The sequence below is a fragment of the Xiphophorus hellerii genome, chromosome 1 (assembly GCF_003331165.1).
Source record: "Xiphophorus hellerii strain 12219 chromosome 1, Xiphophorus_hellerii-4.1, whole genome shotgun sequence".
Lineage (NCBI taxonomy): Eukaryota > Metazoa > Chordata > Actinopteri > Cyprinodontiformes > Poeciliidae > Xiphophorus > Xiphophorus hellerii.
In genome coordinates, this window is record NC_045672.1 from 9,600,846 (window position 1) to 9,616,377 (window position 15,532).

A 15,532-nucleotide genomic window follows, 5' to 3' on the forward strand; every position below is an offset into this window, starting at 1 on the left:
CTACTTCCTTTACTTCAAAATAAGAGTCATGCATTGTCATGTGTTCTGCCCAAAATACTTCAAAAGACTTACTTAGACTTCAATAGACTCACTTTATCTTAACATGGAACATAATACAGTATATAAAATAAAGATGCAATAATGGTGCATTTTAATATTGCAAGCGATTCGTTTGCATCCCAATTAGACATCTTTACTGTACTGAACAATTGGTGTGAACATTTATGTATTGAGAACTTTTGTGAAAATAATTTCTGTGGCTAGTTAGCAATTTTTTTTGTCTTCTCTCATGAATGCTGTAAGATAAATAATATCCTAATTTCCTTGTTTGTCTCTTCAGCAGTTTGTCTTGAAGCTATTTTAGACTAAATTCTGCCAGAGGCCCCATGATGCTGGAGGCGGTTAAATGTGTTAACTGCAGTTGCACAGAAAGTGATAACACTTCACTGTCAGACTTATGCAATGGTGATCTATTTAGTGTTTAATTCTAGATTATATACTTCTGTGAGATGTGCTCTAATGAGAGGTTTTTCCTTGTAAAGCCAAAAATAAATAAATAAAAAAATTCTTACATTTTCTGAATCTTGGCAGGAGTGTCATTAGATTTCATGCTCTTGTTTTCACACACAACCGCGCTCACAAGAACAGACGTTACATTCACAAGGGATCCGTTTCTTTTTTTTTTCCTCACCCGTTCTTGTGATTTACTATTCTGTTTTACTGTTCTCTCTTACCTCATAGGTGGTAAACGGTCAACTGGTGTTCTCAGTAACCCGCGGCGCCACCAGACCTGTGCGCTTGCGATTGGATCAGGTCCAAGTGGCAGATGGCCGGTGGCACGACCTCCAGCTGGAACTGCGAGACGTCCGCAGCGGCCGAGAGACACGCTACGTCGCCACGCTGCGGCTCGACTTTGGACTCTATCAGGTAAATCGTCAATATAGACACCTCTAATTGAATGGCATCAAGATGGAGACCAGCAATATTTTTGAACGTTTGTTTTTTACATACTATGATTTTTTATCTGTGGCTTTTTAAAATAAATAAAAAATATTCAGTAGTGTTTCAAAATCCGTGGTTCAACCGTTATTAATTTTTGTCATTCTGCCCTGCCGGGGTATAAATCATAGTTAAATAGAAATGTTTGCAGCATGCACAGATTTTCTACATCCCTGCACAGAATCAGAGTCCCCAAGATGTGGGACACTAATCCCAGTTTGCCTAATCTCTGCTGGATTACTGTGTCAGATTATGATGGATGATGTCTATTTGATGTGTGTGTCTGCATGGGTTTGTGTGAAGCGTGGGGCAGCCCATAAGTACAGAGAGAAGCAGATACGCTTCATCATTTTTGGCTTGTCTGAAGTCGAATAAACACTTGTTTCATGTTGCTGGGACTCAGAAATGATCCTTGGTTACATAATGCCTTTCATCTTTGCTGTTATTTCGGATGTTCCTCAAAGTGCATGAAAAAAACACGCAGGTTAGACGTTGCAGAAAGCATTTGTAGATTTGAAACGTTTAATTTCCGGAGAAAATTAAACGCTGAATATTTCTGAAGGGCTGTTGCATTCTTGCAGGGATTACAAGATGCATGCGAGCGTCTTCCCTTGCTGCTGAAACAGTAATGAATGGAGCTCATTGATTTAATGTTCATTCTTCCTGAGAGTTACTCACCTCGTCAGCTTTGCCTCCAGGTTGTAATCTGAGTACTGACCTCTACTGATATCTTACTGAAATTTGTGAAAAGAGAGTCGGTCATGTTTTCAGAGGAAGATTATTGTCCCTTCTTGCAAAACGTATTGCTACGCTGAATTGTTGTAAATTTTTTTGCAGTTAGAACTTTAAACTTTGATATGTTTGATTTAAATTGTACATGATAGACCTATTTTAAATAGTGTGCCAGAAATGTGAACTGTGCATTTGGTTTTCATCTTCTTTACTCTGATACCCCTAAATGAACTACAGTTCATCTAATTGTCTCAAAGGGGCCGTGTCTTGTAATATCAACATTTTTTGAGCTGTACATCATGTTCTAATGTAACTCCCTCATCAAAAAGATACCTGGAGTGCAACCCTGTTTGTTTCATACATATCTAAGAAATTCTTTAATCTCTCACACATCACACGTCTCTTGTGATGACTTCCTGAAGGCAGGGTTTCAGAAAGAGCAGGAGTTTTTAAGAAGAGAGAGGCCCAATTTCAAGGTGCTTAACAGGAAGTAAAATTTCTTTTAAGTCATACTTGACATATATAGCATTTTTATGACAACTCAAAGTAATATAGTTACTTGATTGTGCTATAAAGTGGCACTATGTACGTGGAAAACACATAATACTGCCCCTTTAAGAAGTTACTCAAGTAGCAAATAAATCCACCTTTGTTTAATTTAATTTCCGTATAAATACAGACAGCTGCTGTGTTAAAGCTTCACATTGTTCAGTGAAGCAGTCAAGAGGCCCATGGTAAATCTGGAGGAACTACAGAAATCCAAAGGTCAGATGCCAGACACTGTTAACAGGATGAATATTAGTCAAACGCTCCACTAATCTGGTCTTTATGGAAGAACGGCAACCAGCCGAAACATTAAGCCAGAGCCACAATAAGATAGTTTAGATCAAAGACTGTTCACAGGCACTCTTAATCCCGTCTGACATATACTATGTTGCAAAGCAGAACGGGGAAAAAAATGTCTCCTTATGTGCAGAGCTTGTCAAGATGTACCCCAATGGACTTAAAGCTTTAGCTACTGAAGGTTTTATGAAGTGACAGAGTCGGACTTAATATAAATTGAAGCTTTTGCGATTTTAATCTGTGAAGAAATGTCATACTGTGTGTAAATTTTCCCCCGCTTTACAATTATGGACTACTTTTAAAAAATGATTGTGGTTCTAGTGTGAAAAAAGTTAAATAGTCAAAGTGATATGAACATTTAAATCTTTAAATTCTTACTTTGAGACTTATGCAGATTATTAGATTTTTTTTGGACATTTTTATATAATTAATAAAGGCAGCAACGGTCTTATCAAACTAACCCTTTCAGCTCTGTGTCTTTGCTTCCCCCTGTTAGGGAACAGTGATTGTGGGAAATGACATTCATGGCTTGAAAGTGAAACACCTGCATGTCGGAGGAGTGCTGGGCTCTGGCGAGGTCCAGAACGGGATAAAAGGATGCATACAGGTGAAGATTAATGCACTGAATTTTTAATGTTGTGGTGGATGGGCAGATGGAAGCTTTCAATGTCAGAGGAAATCAGTCATTTCTCAGCTATTTCTTACCTCACTTCGACACGATCCTCGCTTCACCTGCAGGGAGTTCGTCTGGGCGTGAGGCCAGATGCCCCCGCCCTCCCGCGCCCATCCAGAGTTGTCAAGGTGGAGACTGGCTGTAATGTCGGAAAGCCCCTGTGTCTCGTCTCCTTGTCCAGCTCACAGCCGCTGCACCGACGTCTGGGAGCGCCACACCTGTATCTGTGAACCAGGTCAGGACACACACAGTTGGAAACAGTTTTCTGCGTGAAGTTTTGCTCTAAGTGGCTGTACGTATTAGTCTGCTGATGACAATGTGATAATATTGAAACATTTGCTCTTTGGCGGGTGTAGGCTCAATGAACTCTAACTAAACCATCTGCTTAATTTCATTTGTTAATATGAAGAATATTATTATTGCATTGCTTTGCCTTCTGATTTATGGCTTGCTAAGTTTTGATTCAAGATTTTACTGGTCAAGCGTAAGTGTAAACTAACACTGATATTTTTAATAAGATATATACGTAGATATCTTATTAAAGATATTAAATATCTTTAAATATGAGGAAATATTAATATTTAATTCCACCTCCTTTGTTGTGATAAAGGCTCATAATTTACAAGGTTTGGATTTGATTGAAATAAAGGTTTCCAGTAGTTGATCATAATCTTTAAACATTACCCGTTATGTTTAAAGATTATGATTTAGCCAGATTTTTCTTCTCATCAATTTATTTTATTATCGTTCTTGTACAGCACTTTGGTGCAGTTTTACACCTGTTTTTAAAGTGCTATTTTAATAAATTTGACATCATCATTGAGATTATAAGGTTTTTTATTTACTGGATTTTAGTGCTGAGGCAACATAGCGTCACAAAAAGAACATCAAATAATCTTTAAGAGGCTAACTTACTGAAACCTACAGAAACTGTTTTCTTTCCTTACAGTCCTTCTCACTTTCTGCAGGAAAGTTGAAATATAGTTTCTCCTTTTGTCAAAGTGACTTTTGTCTTGTTGCCCTTTTCTGATTTATAAAGTTCAACAAATCTTTCCTAACTTGCATTGCATATTCATTCTGGGTTTTTTTTTAAGAAGTATCATCAAGAAATAGGACATCATATCATTTTTATCCTGTGATACACTAAAATAAATATGAAGTTCAAAAATGCATTTTATACTAGCAGGAGTTATGAGAGTTGCTGATTATTGCACCAAGGATTTTGCAATTAGTTCTTAACAGGAGATTTGGTTCCTCACTGAATAAAAACATTTCAATTAAAGTTTGACATTTCCCAACATTTTTGGTGTGAGACTATTTAATGGCTGGAAGTGCAGCCTTTTTAATGGTATCTTTGCCTTAGCTAATAAATGTGAATTTGTGCTGCATGATGATGCAGCACCCATTCAGGTAAATGTGTCTCCTTCAGGACACATTTACCTGAAGGCATATCAATGTGTCCTTTTTATTGAATAAAAAAAAAAAAAGTTACGTAGACTTTCTGAAATGGAAGGAGAAATTAGATTATTGCATGCCCATCTCTCTGTAGGTGTCTGCCAGCACTCTGACTGGGTTAAACTGATATTTAGGTAAACATAATGAGCTCTCACTTGAAGCCAGAAAAAGAGGTTGAGGCCAGGCTAACTTCCAAGTCCCTTTGGTTAGGTGAAATATAATGAGGCGGAATTACCACACTGGAGAAAAATATGATTAAAAAAGAAATAGAGGAGGGAAAATTGAAAATATAGTATTTGTAGAGAGATGGAGAGAAACAATAGGAAGGATTAAAAATGCAGAGGAGGAACAAAGGCGCCCAAATATTTTAATGATTAATGAGTTGGGAAAAAAAAGCACATGGCAGAAATGGTGCAAAAATGAAAGTTTTGAGGCAACGCAAGGGCACATAAAATCACATCAAATAGCCTGAAAACTCTTGTGACACATTTGGGAATAGATGCATTAAAAGCTCACACAAAAGTGCAGAAAAATTAAGATGACAGCTGCACACCGAACAGGAAAAATAAAAGGCAAATGTGAAAGCTGAAGACAGAAGATGAACAGACATCTGGTAATAATGAAGAGATTTATTAACGACAGCTGCAGTTCAGTACTGCAGGTATTGATTAAACATGCAAGACCAACTGAGCAGAGATGATTAAGGCATGTTATTCATACTTATGATTAAAGGAGAACGGGGAACCAAAGGTCTGATGGGATATTAATGAAAAAAGGAAAAGGAGAACAGGAAGAAAAGATGACTCCATTATTCAATCAGAAAGCTGATTCTCTTTTTAGTTGCCTCTCTTCATATTCTCATTATTTGTCTTCCTAAGTTATCTTAGGAATTTATTTATTTTTATTTAAATAAAAACTGCTATTTTTATTTAAATGAAAAGAAAAAGAAGTAGAGTTAACCAACCAAAATGTTCAGCTGCCACTTATAAAAGAAACAGTCAGAGCTACACATAAACCTTGTGCTGGCAACATTTTCATTGATTCCAATTGTAAACGTATTGGATGAACCATTTATGACATTGAATCATGTCTTTATTAGTTAAAATCAAACGTTTTCCCGTCCAGTTTTGAATAAAATCGACATTTTTTTTCCCCCTCCAGCTGGAGCTCTAAGCAGCTAAGCTAACATGTTGCTGATCTGCAATGGTCTGCTTTCAGTCACTACACAGAGCTAGAGAGCATAGATGAGGATAGGAACGTCTTTTGACTCTCTCTTTACTGTGACACACCGGTGCAGCTCTTGCATCACTGCAGACGCTGCATCAATCCACTTATCAATCTATCAGTCTTCCCCCATCATTTGTGAAAAAGACCCCGAGCAGCCTCTATCTGGGGCAGAACCGAGAGAAGGCACTCCACCTTTGTCCGGTTCAAGACCATTGTTTTAGATTTGAAGGCGGTTAGGAGCTGGCATGCTTACATTGGTGGTTTGAGTCTCACCAATGTGAGTCTAAAACATTTCAAACAGAATTTGGTTTTGAATTTCAAATGTCATTTTCTGCGTATATTCTATTACAAAGAAATGCGACTGTGCTACTACAAACTTTTGGAGCCCAGATCAAACAAAACCCACTGTCAGTAACTTCCTGTTGGTAGATATCATTTAAGAAAATATTCTGCTGCGACTGAAGGCCCATCCTCAACAGCTCTAGCAAAAGTTGCTGCTGCTACAGCGGCACCTAAGTTTAGTGGATGGAGAGGAAACTTAAAACAAAGTTAGCAATAGAGGAGAAGTTGATCAAAAGAAAGTAAAAGATGAAAGTAAACGAGGATGGTGTGAAGGAAAAATGAATGTGCTCTGAATAAGAGTGTAATTGTAGTAGAGCCCGGGGTCTGGGAGCGCGGGGAGGAAGCAGAGAGGCGCTGTATCCCTGTAGCATCCTCTGCTAGCCTGCAAGCGAATGCTAACACCGTGACTCATTAAGATGGGAGCGCACACGGATGTTTCCACACCTAGATGGGATTACAGATACATGAACACACACACAGATCTGCAAGCTTGATGTGTGCACGCACACCTATTTGCTGTAATCTCGCTCAGGGTGTCGTTCTCATTATCATTATGTTTCATCAGCACAATAAGAATTAAAATTTAAAAGTGTTATACGATGAATGTTGCTTAGAGACAAATCAAACTTTAATAAGTGTAGATGGGGGGAGAGAGAAGAGGTGCTGTGTGAATAATTCCCTTTCATTTAGGTGTGTGTGTGTTTTTAGCATCGTAATAAGTTTCACACTGCTGACAGTTATTCAGGTTTGAGCGATACAGCCTCCTACGTGGAGAACAGATGCCTTCTGTGTAACGCACTCTCACACTGAGACGAGGCTCTGCAGTGATAAAGCACGAAGATGTGAGCTTTTCCAGCTCCTCGCTTTGTGTGTCTGGAGGTATATTCACACTGCCGTTTGCTTACCTGGCACGACAGCGTCAGACAGTTGCCACTGGCTAATTTTCTGCTGTAACAAAATTCGGCCTAAAATGATAAATTACAGCCATGTAATTCACTGAATTGAGTTCCCAGAATTGGTTAAAAACCAACCCAATTACAACCTCTTGAGTCCTTCTGTGGAGGAAAGAGTCATTTAGTGGAAGTGGGACTATTTGTTATGATATCGGTGATTGAAAACAACAAAAAAACAAAACATATATGCATATTTGTACCTGAGGATATTTTTTTCTTCCTGGGAAGAACTGAATGAAGGTTATTTTTTTTGTGTGTGGTGTGCAGCTGCAGTTTGTTTGGCTCCATCCCTCAGGGAGAAAATGGGACGGAGAAATGATTTATGAGTTTCAAGCTACATTTTCTGTGTTGGAACCTGCAGGAGGTGCTGGATCTCCTCAAGCTGCTGAATCAGGATAACGTTGTTCTCTGTGACAAACGACTCCACACCTGAGAATGGCATTTATTGACCAGGATTGATTATGATGATTAGAAATTTATCAGCTGGCAATTGTTATCCAGTTATATATGAATTATGCTTTTATAAAACTTGAAGCAGTTTTGTGTCGTTTAAGATTGGATCGTACATCTTATCAGTTTGTTTACTGTAGACACACAATTTGCTTGCATTTTTTTCTTGAATCCTTTAAAATTTCCAAAGATAAAATCATTTGACGAAGATGGAAAGAAGTAAAATAGTATTTCAAAACCAACAAGGTAATTTACAGTAAACTGTCAATTCAAGCCCTCAACATACAGTTATGAGGCATCTCTCTGGCAATGTGTCAAGACTTTGGTGGATTTTTACTTATTTTCCAAAGTGGAATTAAACCCAAAGTGAAAGCATAACTCCTCCTTCATAAAGGCGGAGAGGTTAAGTGGAAGGAGCCAAGAGACACCAAAGGTCCTGGCCAAGTGTTGGGCTGAGCGGAGCATCAGGACGAGGGTAAGCAACGTTGCCAACTTAGCGACTTTGTCGCTATATCTATCGACTTTTCAACAACAAATTTAGCAATTTTTTTCTGTGTTGATGGAAACCTCAGTGACAACATGTGAAAGCACCAATCGCTCTGCAGTAACTGTGCTGAGTGAGCAGCTAATGCTGCTGTGAACTTGCTTTAGGACAACTTCAGACCAACACAGAAGCTTTATGCACCGGTAAAACCCTGGACTGGATTAACAGGCACTGACTGCAGAGTCTTTAACACACGGTTTGTACTTCATGAAACCTCTACCACATTTGTGTGAACCAAAAAAATTAGAGTAATGTTCCCAAGTCTAAAGTCTTCTCACGTCTTGTTCCCTTGAGCCTATTTCATGTGTGGTCTCGTCTTGTGAGCTAGATGTGTTTTAAGATTAGAGAGTTTGATTCAAGCAGTAAAATCAGTGTGACATTCAAAATCTTTGTTGAGTCAAAGATGCTGTTGGAAACACATGAGAAGAAAGGCTGGTTCAGTGAACAGATGGCCTATTGATCTATCCTGATTAAAGTCTTTTGGGGAAACTCAACCTGCTGTTGTGGTACAACAAAGTCAGATGAGAAACGGTGAGTCACAGCGGATGCAAGCAAAGCTCAGTGGGCATAACTTTTGAAACAAACTTATGGACCTTGACTTGGGAAGTCAGAAACATATTTAACTTCAAGTGATGTATGCCTCATTGTTTTTGCAGACTCTAACCTCTTCCTATCTATGTCTATATCGTCTATTGTCTACTGACAAGGCCAGTGTCATTATGAGAATCTGAAAACGGCCAAGGCCGCCAGGTTCCTCCCTTAGCCGGTTTCCATGGTGAGAGTGTGAATATGTATACGTTTGACACAATAACTGAATGTGTACATGATGAGCCCACAGGAAGAGATGAAAAGGAAAAAAGAAAGATGATGACTTTAATTATCGTTTCTTAAGCCGTTATTTTGCTTGAACTCCTGAAAAAATCCAGAAGTGAAAACTAAAAATATAAACGCCTCAGTTTTTTTCTTTGCATAACTCACAACCTTTAGACAGGAGAACTAAAAAGAAATATCATACACACCGTATTAGAAAATCAATGCCACTCGGTTTCTCTTCTTTTAATGTATATATGTAATTTTTTTTTTTAATTTCATGAAGAATGAAGGTCGGAGATAATAAGCAGAAGTCGCTGAAAAGCTGTGTGGGTCTGCAGCTGCAGTCCAAGGCCAAAGGCTTAATGGAGACTCTCTGCTGCAGTTTCTACAGACAAACACGCAAAAGCCCACCTCACACGTCATTGTCGGCTCCAGAGGGAGGGCAGAAGCGCTCGGTGAGCTGCGCACACATCAGTCAGTGCCTCTTCAATCCATAACAAAAATCCCTCAGTTCATTGCTGTGAAATTAAAAAGGGAGCCTGGAGGCTGTGGCTGTTTGCTTTAAGCAGGTGAAAGCAGAGATTTTCATTGATTAAGACAACGCTTTGGCTACAGTGTGATATTTTCTTGCAAAAGTTGCATCACTTTGTAACCCGATATGTACATACATGCATTTGGATTCTCTCACATTGTGTATGAACAGAACAAAGAGCTCAACTGTGCTGCTTTCTTCTCTTTGTACATGTATGTTTTCCTTGTTTCCTTGGATGTTAACATTTATATTATATTCTTCAACAGTCAAGTGAAGAGCCGGCCCAAACTGAGCTTAAGCGTAGCGGCTCCAAACCATCAAAGGGCCTTATGTAAATGCATAAATTTTAACACATACCGTAGATCTAAGATTAGTATTTCTTTTCTCAACAAAGGAAATAATTAGTTAGATGTTCCAGCATAAATAAATGAAAATATTAAATTTTTTAATCTAAACTTAAGTTTTAAAGTAATTGGCAAGTCTACTTTGCAAAAGTGTGAGGAATAACCTCCACTTGATGGTTGTGTTAGCATGGTTACAATCTGATGGTGTGAGTTTAATATTTTCTTTTGGTTTAAGCTCAGTTTGTTCACAAATACATCTCAGCAATACCACATAATAATCCATCACTTCTTTTAAAACCAGCCAATTATACTTGGTGTCCCACATTCCTCCTCATCTGAAGCGGAAACGTTCTCAACAGGAAAAGGGGCCCTGTAGCAAAATATGCTTGTTATAGCAGATCAACAAATAAGTCATGCTTTAAGATTTTCCTAAAAGTGGATGTCTTTATAAGCATATAAACACAGAGCATAATGCAATGATATGAATTGTTTTTGCTCTGGAATCAGTAGAAAATGAAATGCTTTATCCTAAGGATAAGTAAAATCCCTGAGATATTTTATTCTAAACATCTGTTTTCCATTTAGGGAAAATGATTCAAATTGTCTTTTTATTCACTGTTTCCATCTCAGTCAATATACTAGGAACTTTTATTCACCTCCCGAAATTAAAGGTGTTTTACCGTTTATTCCCTCAAAGTTGATTTATTGCTTCTGTAAATAACCACTCCTTAAAGACTAAATTGCCCAATTATGTTGTTTTCATATTAAAATAAGCCCTTGGTGAGAAGCTGATTGCATTTGTTCTGAACACACCCCAAAGTGTTCATGAAGCTCTCCGTTTTAGTCATTAGATTAAAAAGGGGTTTCACTGTGTGGGCCTCTGAGAGGCTGCTGTGTGTTTTGTGTGGAGTGTCTGTGGATCGCACTGAAGTGAGTGACGGCTTCATTCATCACAACGCACAGGTGCAACTCTGAAGGGAGCGCAGTTGGTGTGTTGCAGAAGTGTTTTCAACTACCTCGGAGTGTTTTAAAGTATATATGCCGCTTTTGCCGCTGGAGATCTGGGGTCTCTTACCAAAGAGAGAAGTTTGTGTTGCTTAGATAAATTCATGTTTATTAATTATTCCTTCCCACTGGTTTTTGTCTCAAGCTCACTGCTTTACTATGTGAACTTGTAGTTGGGGGTCATTTTAAAAATGAATGATTTAATAAGTGAAATAACCCAATAAAATAAAGATTTTTTTTTAGGTAATATTTAGTCAATGTTATTTTTTTTAACAATTGAATATTTAACGTCTCTGATTAACTGAAAGTGTTTTTAATTTAAGTTTGATAGTTAGGATGTCGAAACTATTTCTTCCTTCTGATTTCAAAAGCTTGCACAGTGATTCTTCTATCGTTGTAAATTATAATTTTCTCAGTTGCTTCTCAAGAGTGAACAATGTGGACCGTTTTGGTCTTTCGGGGACTTGCTTACTCAGCGTTCTTTGGACCAGAGCTCAACAAGACGAGGCAGTGTTTCGTGTCTGTGCTCACCAGCTCTGGAACAAACTGCCTTAGAACTTGAGATGTGCAGAAACGATTTGTACCTTCAAATCCGGACTGTTTACTGCAGCTTTTGATCACAAATTATCAGACTAATGAATAAATATCAAAGGATATCTTTGATATCTGCATTGCAACTTATATTTCTTTTAAGAATTGCTTTCATGCTTATGCTTTGTTATTTCTATTTCTCTTTCCTTTCATCTCCTGCAAAGCCCTGTGGATTGTCCTGTGTATGAACGGTGTTATATAGAACTGTCTAATGTTGTGTGAGTGAAAGTAAGTGAGTGAAAACTACTTTTTTGTGTAGGGATAATTTTTAATGAAATCTAAGCTGATCATAAAGACACAATAAGAAAGAAAAATGTTTATTTATGTCTCGCCTTGACAAAAACAATCAGTCCCTCGATTGCTTCGTGCAAGCTCAGATCATTAGCAGTCTGGAAGTGGAGAGAGCAACTCCGACTGGACCGACGTTTTAAAAGACAGATCTGAAAACCTGTAAAATATGAATGAAAAGTTTGCAACACTGTGCTGAAAGTCTCATTGTTGCAGCTGTTTGAATACGCCTGTAGACGTGTTTGAACAAGTCTCTATGTGTCTCATTCCGTCATAAAATATATATATTTTTTCTGCAAGAACGTCTCACATCTTCTGCACTTCTTCTGACTAATAATTACTAACGTGATTTCTTTGCTCCGTCGCATCTTCGACACTAAAAAGTGTTGTCGTCAAGCGTTGAAATATATTCACTGATCTGTAAAATATGAATTTTTTTATTTTTATTCAAATAACTTGTAATTGCACCCGTTTACTTCACAAAGTTGTATATTTTGCTTAAGAACGGTTTCCCTCTGTGCTTCACAGGGTACTACGGGAAGAGCTGCACCGACGCCTGCCACCTGAACCCATGTGAAAACGAGGCTCAGTGCCACCGGAAGCCGAGTTCTTCCCATGGATACATTTGCGACTGTGGAGATAATCACTATGGGCAGTACTGCCAGCATAGGTACACACACACGCACACGCACCCCGACACGCAAACAAGCTTAATTGTTTCAGCAAGTGAACCCCGATTTACCTGTGAGATGTCAACAGCGTCTGAAGTACTTTGAAGTCTAAAACCATTTAAGCTCGGTGAGCGTCGGTGTGTCTTGTTAGCTCCCTCTCTGACTTGTTGCCCCACATCTCCAAAACTGCTTGTAATTCACTGCGGGACAGGTTCAGGCAGGAGTCAGAAGATACTCTCGCACATTAAGGTTTCACGTGTGCAGCTCAATTTTATTCACAGCGAGAGTGACTCTGACCTGACACCGAGCACTCTGCCTCTCCGAGAAATCCACTCAGCTTCAGCTTTTCCCCATGATCTGCTCTTTGTTTGAGTTCAGGTGTTTGTTTCAACCGTTCGCAGTTCAATTAATGTGTGTGTTTTCCTTTAAGATGCTCCTTGACAGATACTAATAAAATAAACACTTCATATAGTCAGTGTTCATAAATATATGCATATACTGCCACTTTCAAAGCCCCGTTAATCGCATCAACTATAAAGTGGAGAGAACAAGAAATGTAAAAAAAAAAATAAAAATCAGAAATGCAGCTTGAAGATTTTCTGATCTTATATTTCTTTTTATGTTATGCAAATGCTCTAAACCTGACATAATAAATAACATTAAATATGTTGACAGGTGTATCAAATTTCTCCCCGAGGGAAGGCTTGTAATTTGTACGAATGTTTTGATTGTGAGGAAAGTCTTTTCTTCTTCGCCTCTGTTCTCCCATCAAGGATTATCGTCAAACAAAGCCGCTTGTCTTTTATAAAGCAAATATGCACTAATGGATGAGTCAGTAAATGCATTCTTCCCAGATCAGTTACATCTTGTGTTTGTTATATTGAAGGAATTCACAGTAGCTTCCTTCCAGATGCAATAAAGAGATGCAGACAACCAATGAAAATCTGTTTTTCAATGACTTTTCAAACTTTATACGTGCCGTTTGATTGTAGAGCCTTGAGATTTATTTGTAAGGAGCAGAGACTCAGCTGCGACTTTAAAGTCCCCTCTTTTCAAGTCATTTCAGAATAAAAAAATTGCCAGACTTGCACTACTACTGATACACATTGTTGTTCTGCTTCATTCGTCTGCTTTGTCTGTGTTGTCAACACGTAGGATTGACCACCAGTGCCCCAGGGGCTGGTGGGGATCTCCCACCTGTGGACCATGTCACTGTGATATGAACAAAGGTTTTGACCCCGACTGTAACAAGACGAGTGGACACTGTCACTGCAAGGTAATCAACGCAAACGCAACAGCTTGGTTTCACAGAGTAAAGTGGGCAACCTGTGCATCTACAAAAAAAAAAAAAAAGTATCAAAAATTGAGTGGAAAAGTGTGTGTATTGATTACAGAAACACGAGAGGATGGTTGAAGGAAACAAAAGTAATTTATTATTTACACGGCAGCTGAGGCAACATCTGACACAGATCTTTGAATAGTTTTGAATTAAAAATGGACTGGAGCTTTTCCAACAAAAAAAAAAAAAAACGTATTAAATAATTGCAAGCTTTTAGGTTCAAAGTTCACATAAAAACAGGGGAAAACCTGTTGTGGCTGAGGCCAGACCTCACAGAGTATTACAGACTGATCAAGACACACTACTCTAAGATGAGTCCTTTGTTTCAACACATCTACCTTCTGTTCATTTATTTGTGCTGTAAAATGTTTGTGTGCAGCCAGGATGCTTAACCCAGATATACCCTGCACTTAATCTGATGTTTGACCACAAACTTTAATCTCTGTTATTGACCTCAGCTCTGACCCTTACACACACATTACACACTCACACACAAAGACACAAACAGATCTATACCCATCCCCGAGGAAGACATTTTCTTGACTTAATTATGGTTCCTGGAGACTTGGAGAATCTACAGATTTTGTACGATGATCCAGATCAATGTCTAAGCATTGCTTCTCCTCTGTGTTTCTCCTGGCCAGTGTTTCCATAATAATTACGCCCCCCTCATTCCTGCCGCAAAGTGGCACTTGTATGTCCAATAAATCCAGCTCATACAGCTCTTACAGCTAATTTGACATTGGATTGGTAATTCATGTTATTGCTGCTTTTGTTTTTGAGTGCACAGAATAAAAAAAGCAATAGTCAATGCACTTCTGGCGATCGTTAAGCTTCTGCTGTCAGGGAAAGATGTGAAGGTGCAGATCTGGAGCAGCAGCGGGAAAAAGAAAAACGGTGAAGAAAAAGATTTTTTTTTTTTAACTCTATTGTAATTTCAAATACACTTATTATTATTCCCAAAGGGGAATTAGATAATTACATCAAAATGTCTCACCTTTGTCATGTTGCATCACAGCGAATTTGTCCAAATTTCCAGATATTTTCCCACATCACATACCTGTACATACCTGATGTGTTGATACTGTTTCCAAAACTGAACTGCAGAACATTTTTGACAAAAGTCAGGCTGACTGTGGTGAGTGCAGTCACTGCAGGACCTCGTCTTCTCTGTTCAGGAGTTTCACTATCGACCTCGAGCCTCTGACACCTGCCTCCCATGCGACTGCTACCCGGTGGGCTCCTTTTCACGATCGTGTGACCCCGAGACGGGCCAGTGTCAGTGCAGGCCTGGCGTGATTGGCCGCCAGTGCAACATGTGCGACAACCCTTTCGCTGAAGTCACTAATTCAGGATGTGAAGGTGAGAAGGAAGAAACTAATCCTTTCAAATCTACTTCATTTTGCCTTCTTTTTTCTCGTAGCATCTGTTATTTCTGATTCGTTTACTTGTTTGTGAACGTAAGCCTGGAAGTCTCTGAATATTTCTGCGTTTGTTGGTTTATTTTCAAATTTCAAATAGCTCCAAATCTTTTTTTCAGCATATCAAAGAAAAATCGTGTAATTTCAGTGGCTTGGCTTTTTATCCTGATATGTAAAGCTTTTTCACTGTGCTCTCCTTGCAGTTATCTACGATGGCTGTCCAAAGACCATCACTCAGGGGATCTGGTGGCCCCGAACCAAGTTTAACCTTCCTGCTGCCGTCCCCTGCCCCAAAGGCTCTGTTGGTAAG

General features: G+C 38.7%; 1 protein-coding gene and 1 long non-coding RNA gene across 2 annotated transcripts in view; one reads left to right on the forward strand and one right to left on the reverse strand.

Moving 5' to 3' along the window:
• celsr3 (cadherin, EGF LAG seven-pass G-type receptor 3) overlaps nucleotides 1-15,532 on the forward strand; it is a 120,900-nt gene that overhangs the window by 74,062 nt on the left and 31,306 nt on the right. The window contains 8 exon segments of the mRNA XM_032565568.1: nucleotides 742-927; nucleotides 3,071-3,181; nucleotides 3,313-3,399; nucleotides 3,401-3,482; nucleotides 12,320-12,461; nucleotides 13,618-13,738; nucleotides 14,980-15,163; nucleotides 15,426-15,527. Coding sequence (XP_032421459.1) covers nucleotides 742-927; nucleotides 3,071-3,181; nucleotides 3,313-3,399; nucleotides 3,401-3,482; nucleotides 12,320-12,461; nucleotides 13,618-13,738; nucleotides 14,980-15,163; nucleotides 15,426-15,527 — 1,015 coding nt within the window.
• LOC116721718 (uncharacterized) lies at nucleotides 3,183-12,646 on the reverse strand. Its single transcript, XR_004339674.1, has 2 exons — nucleotides 12,534-12,646; nucleotides 3,183-3,471 (listed from the first exon to the last, which is right to left on the reverse strand). It is a non-coding gene; the product is annotated as an uncharacterized LOC116721718 (long non-coding RNA).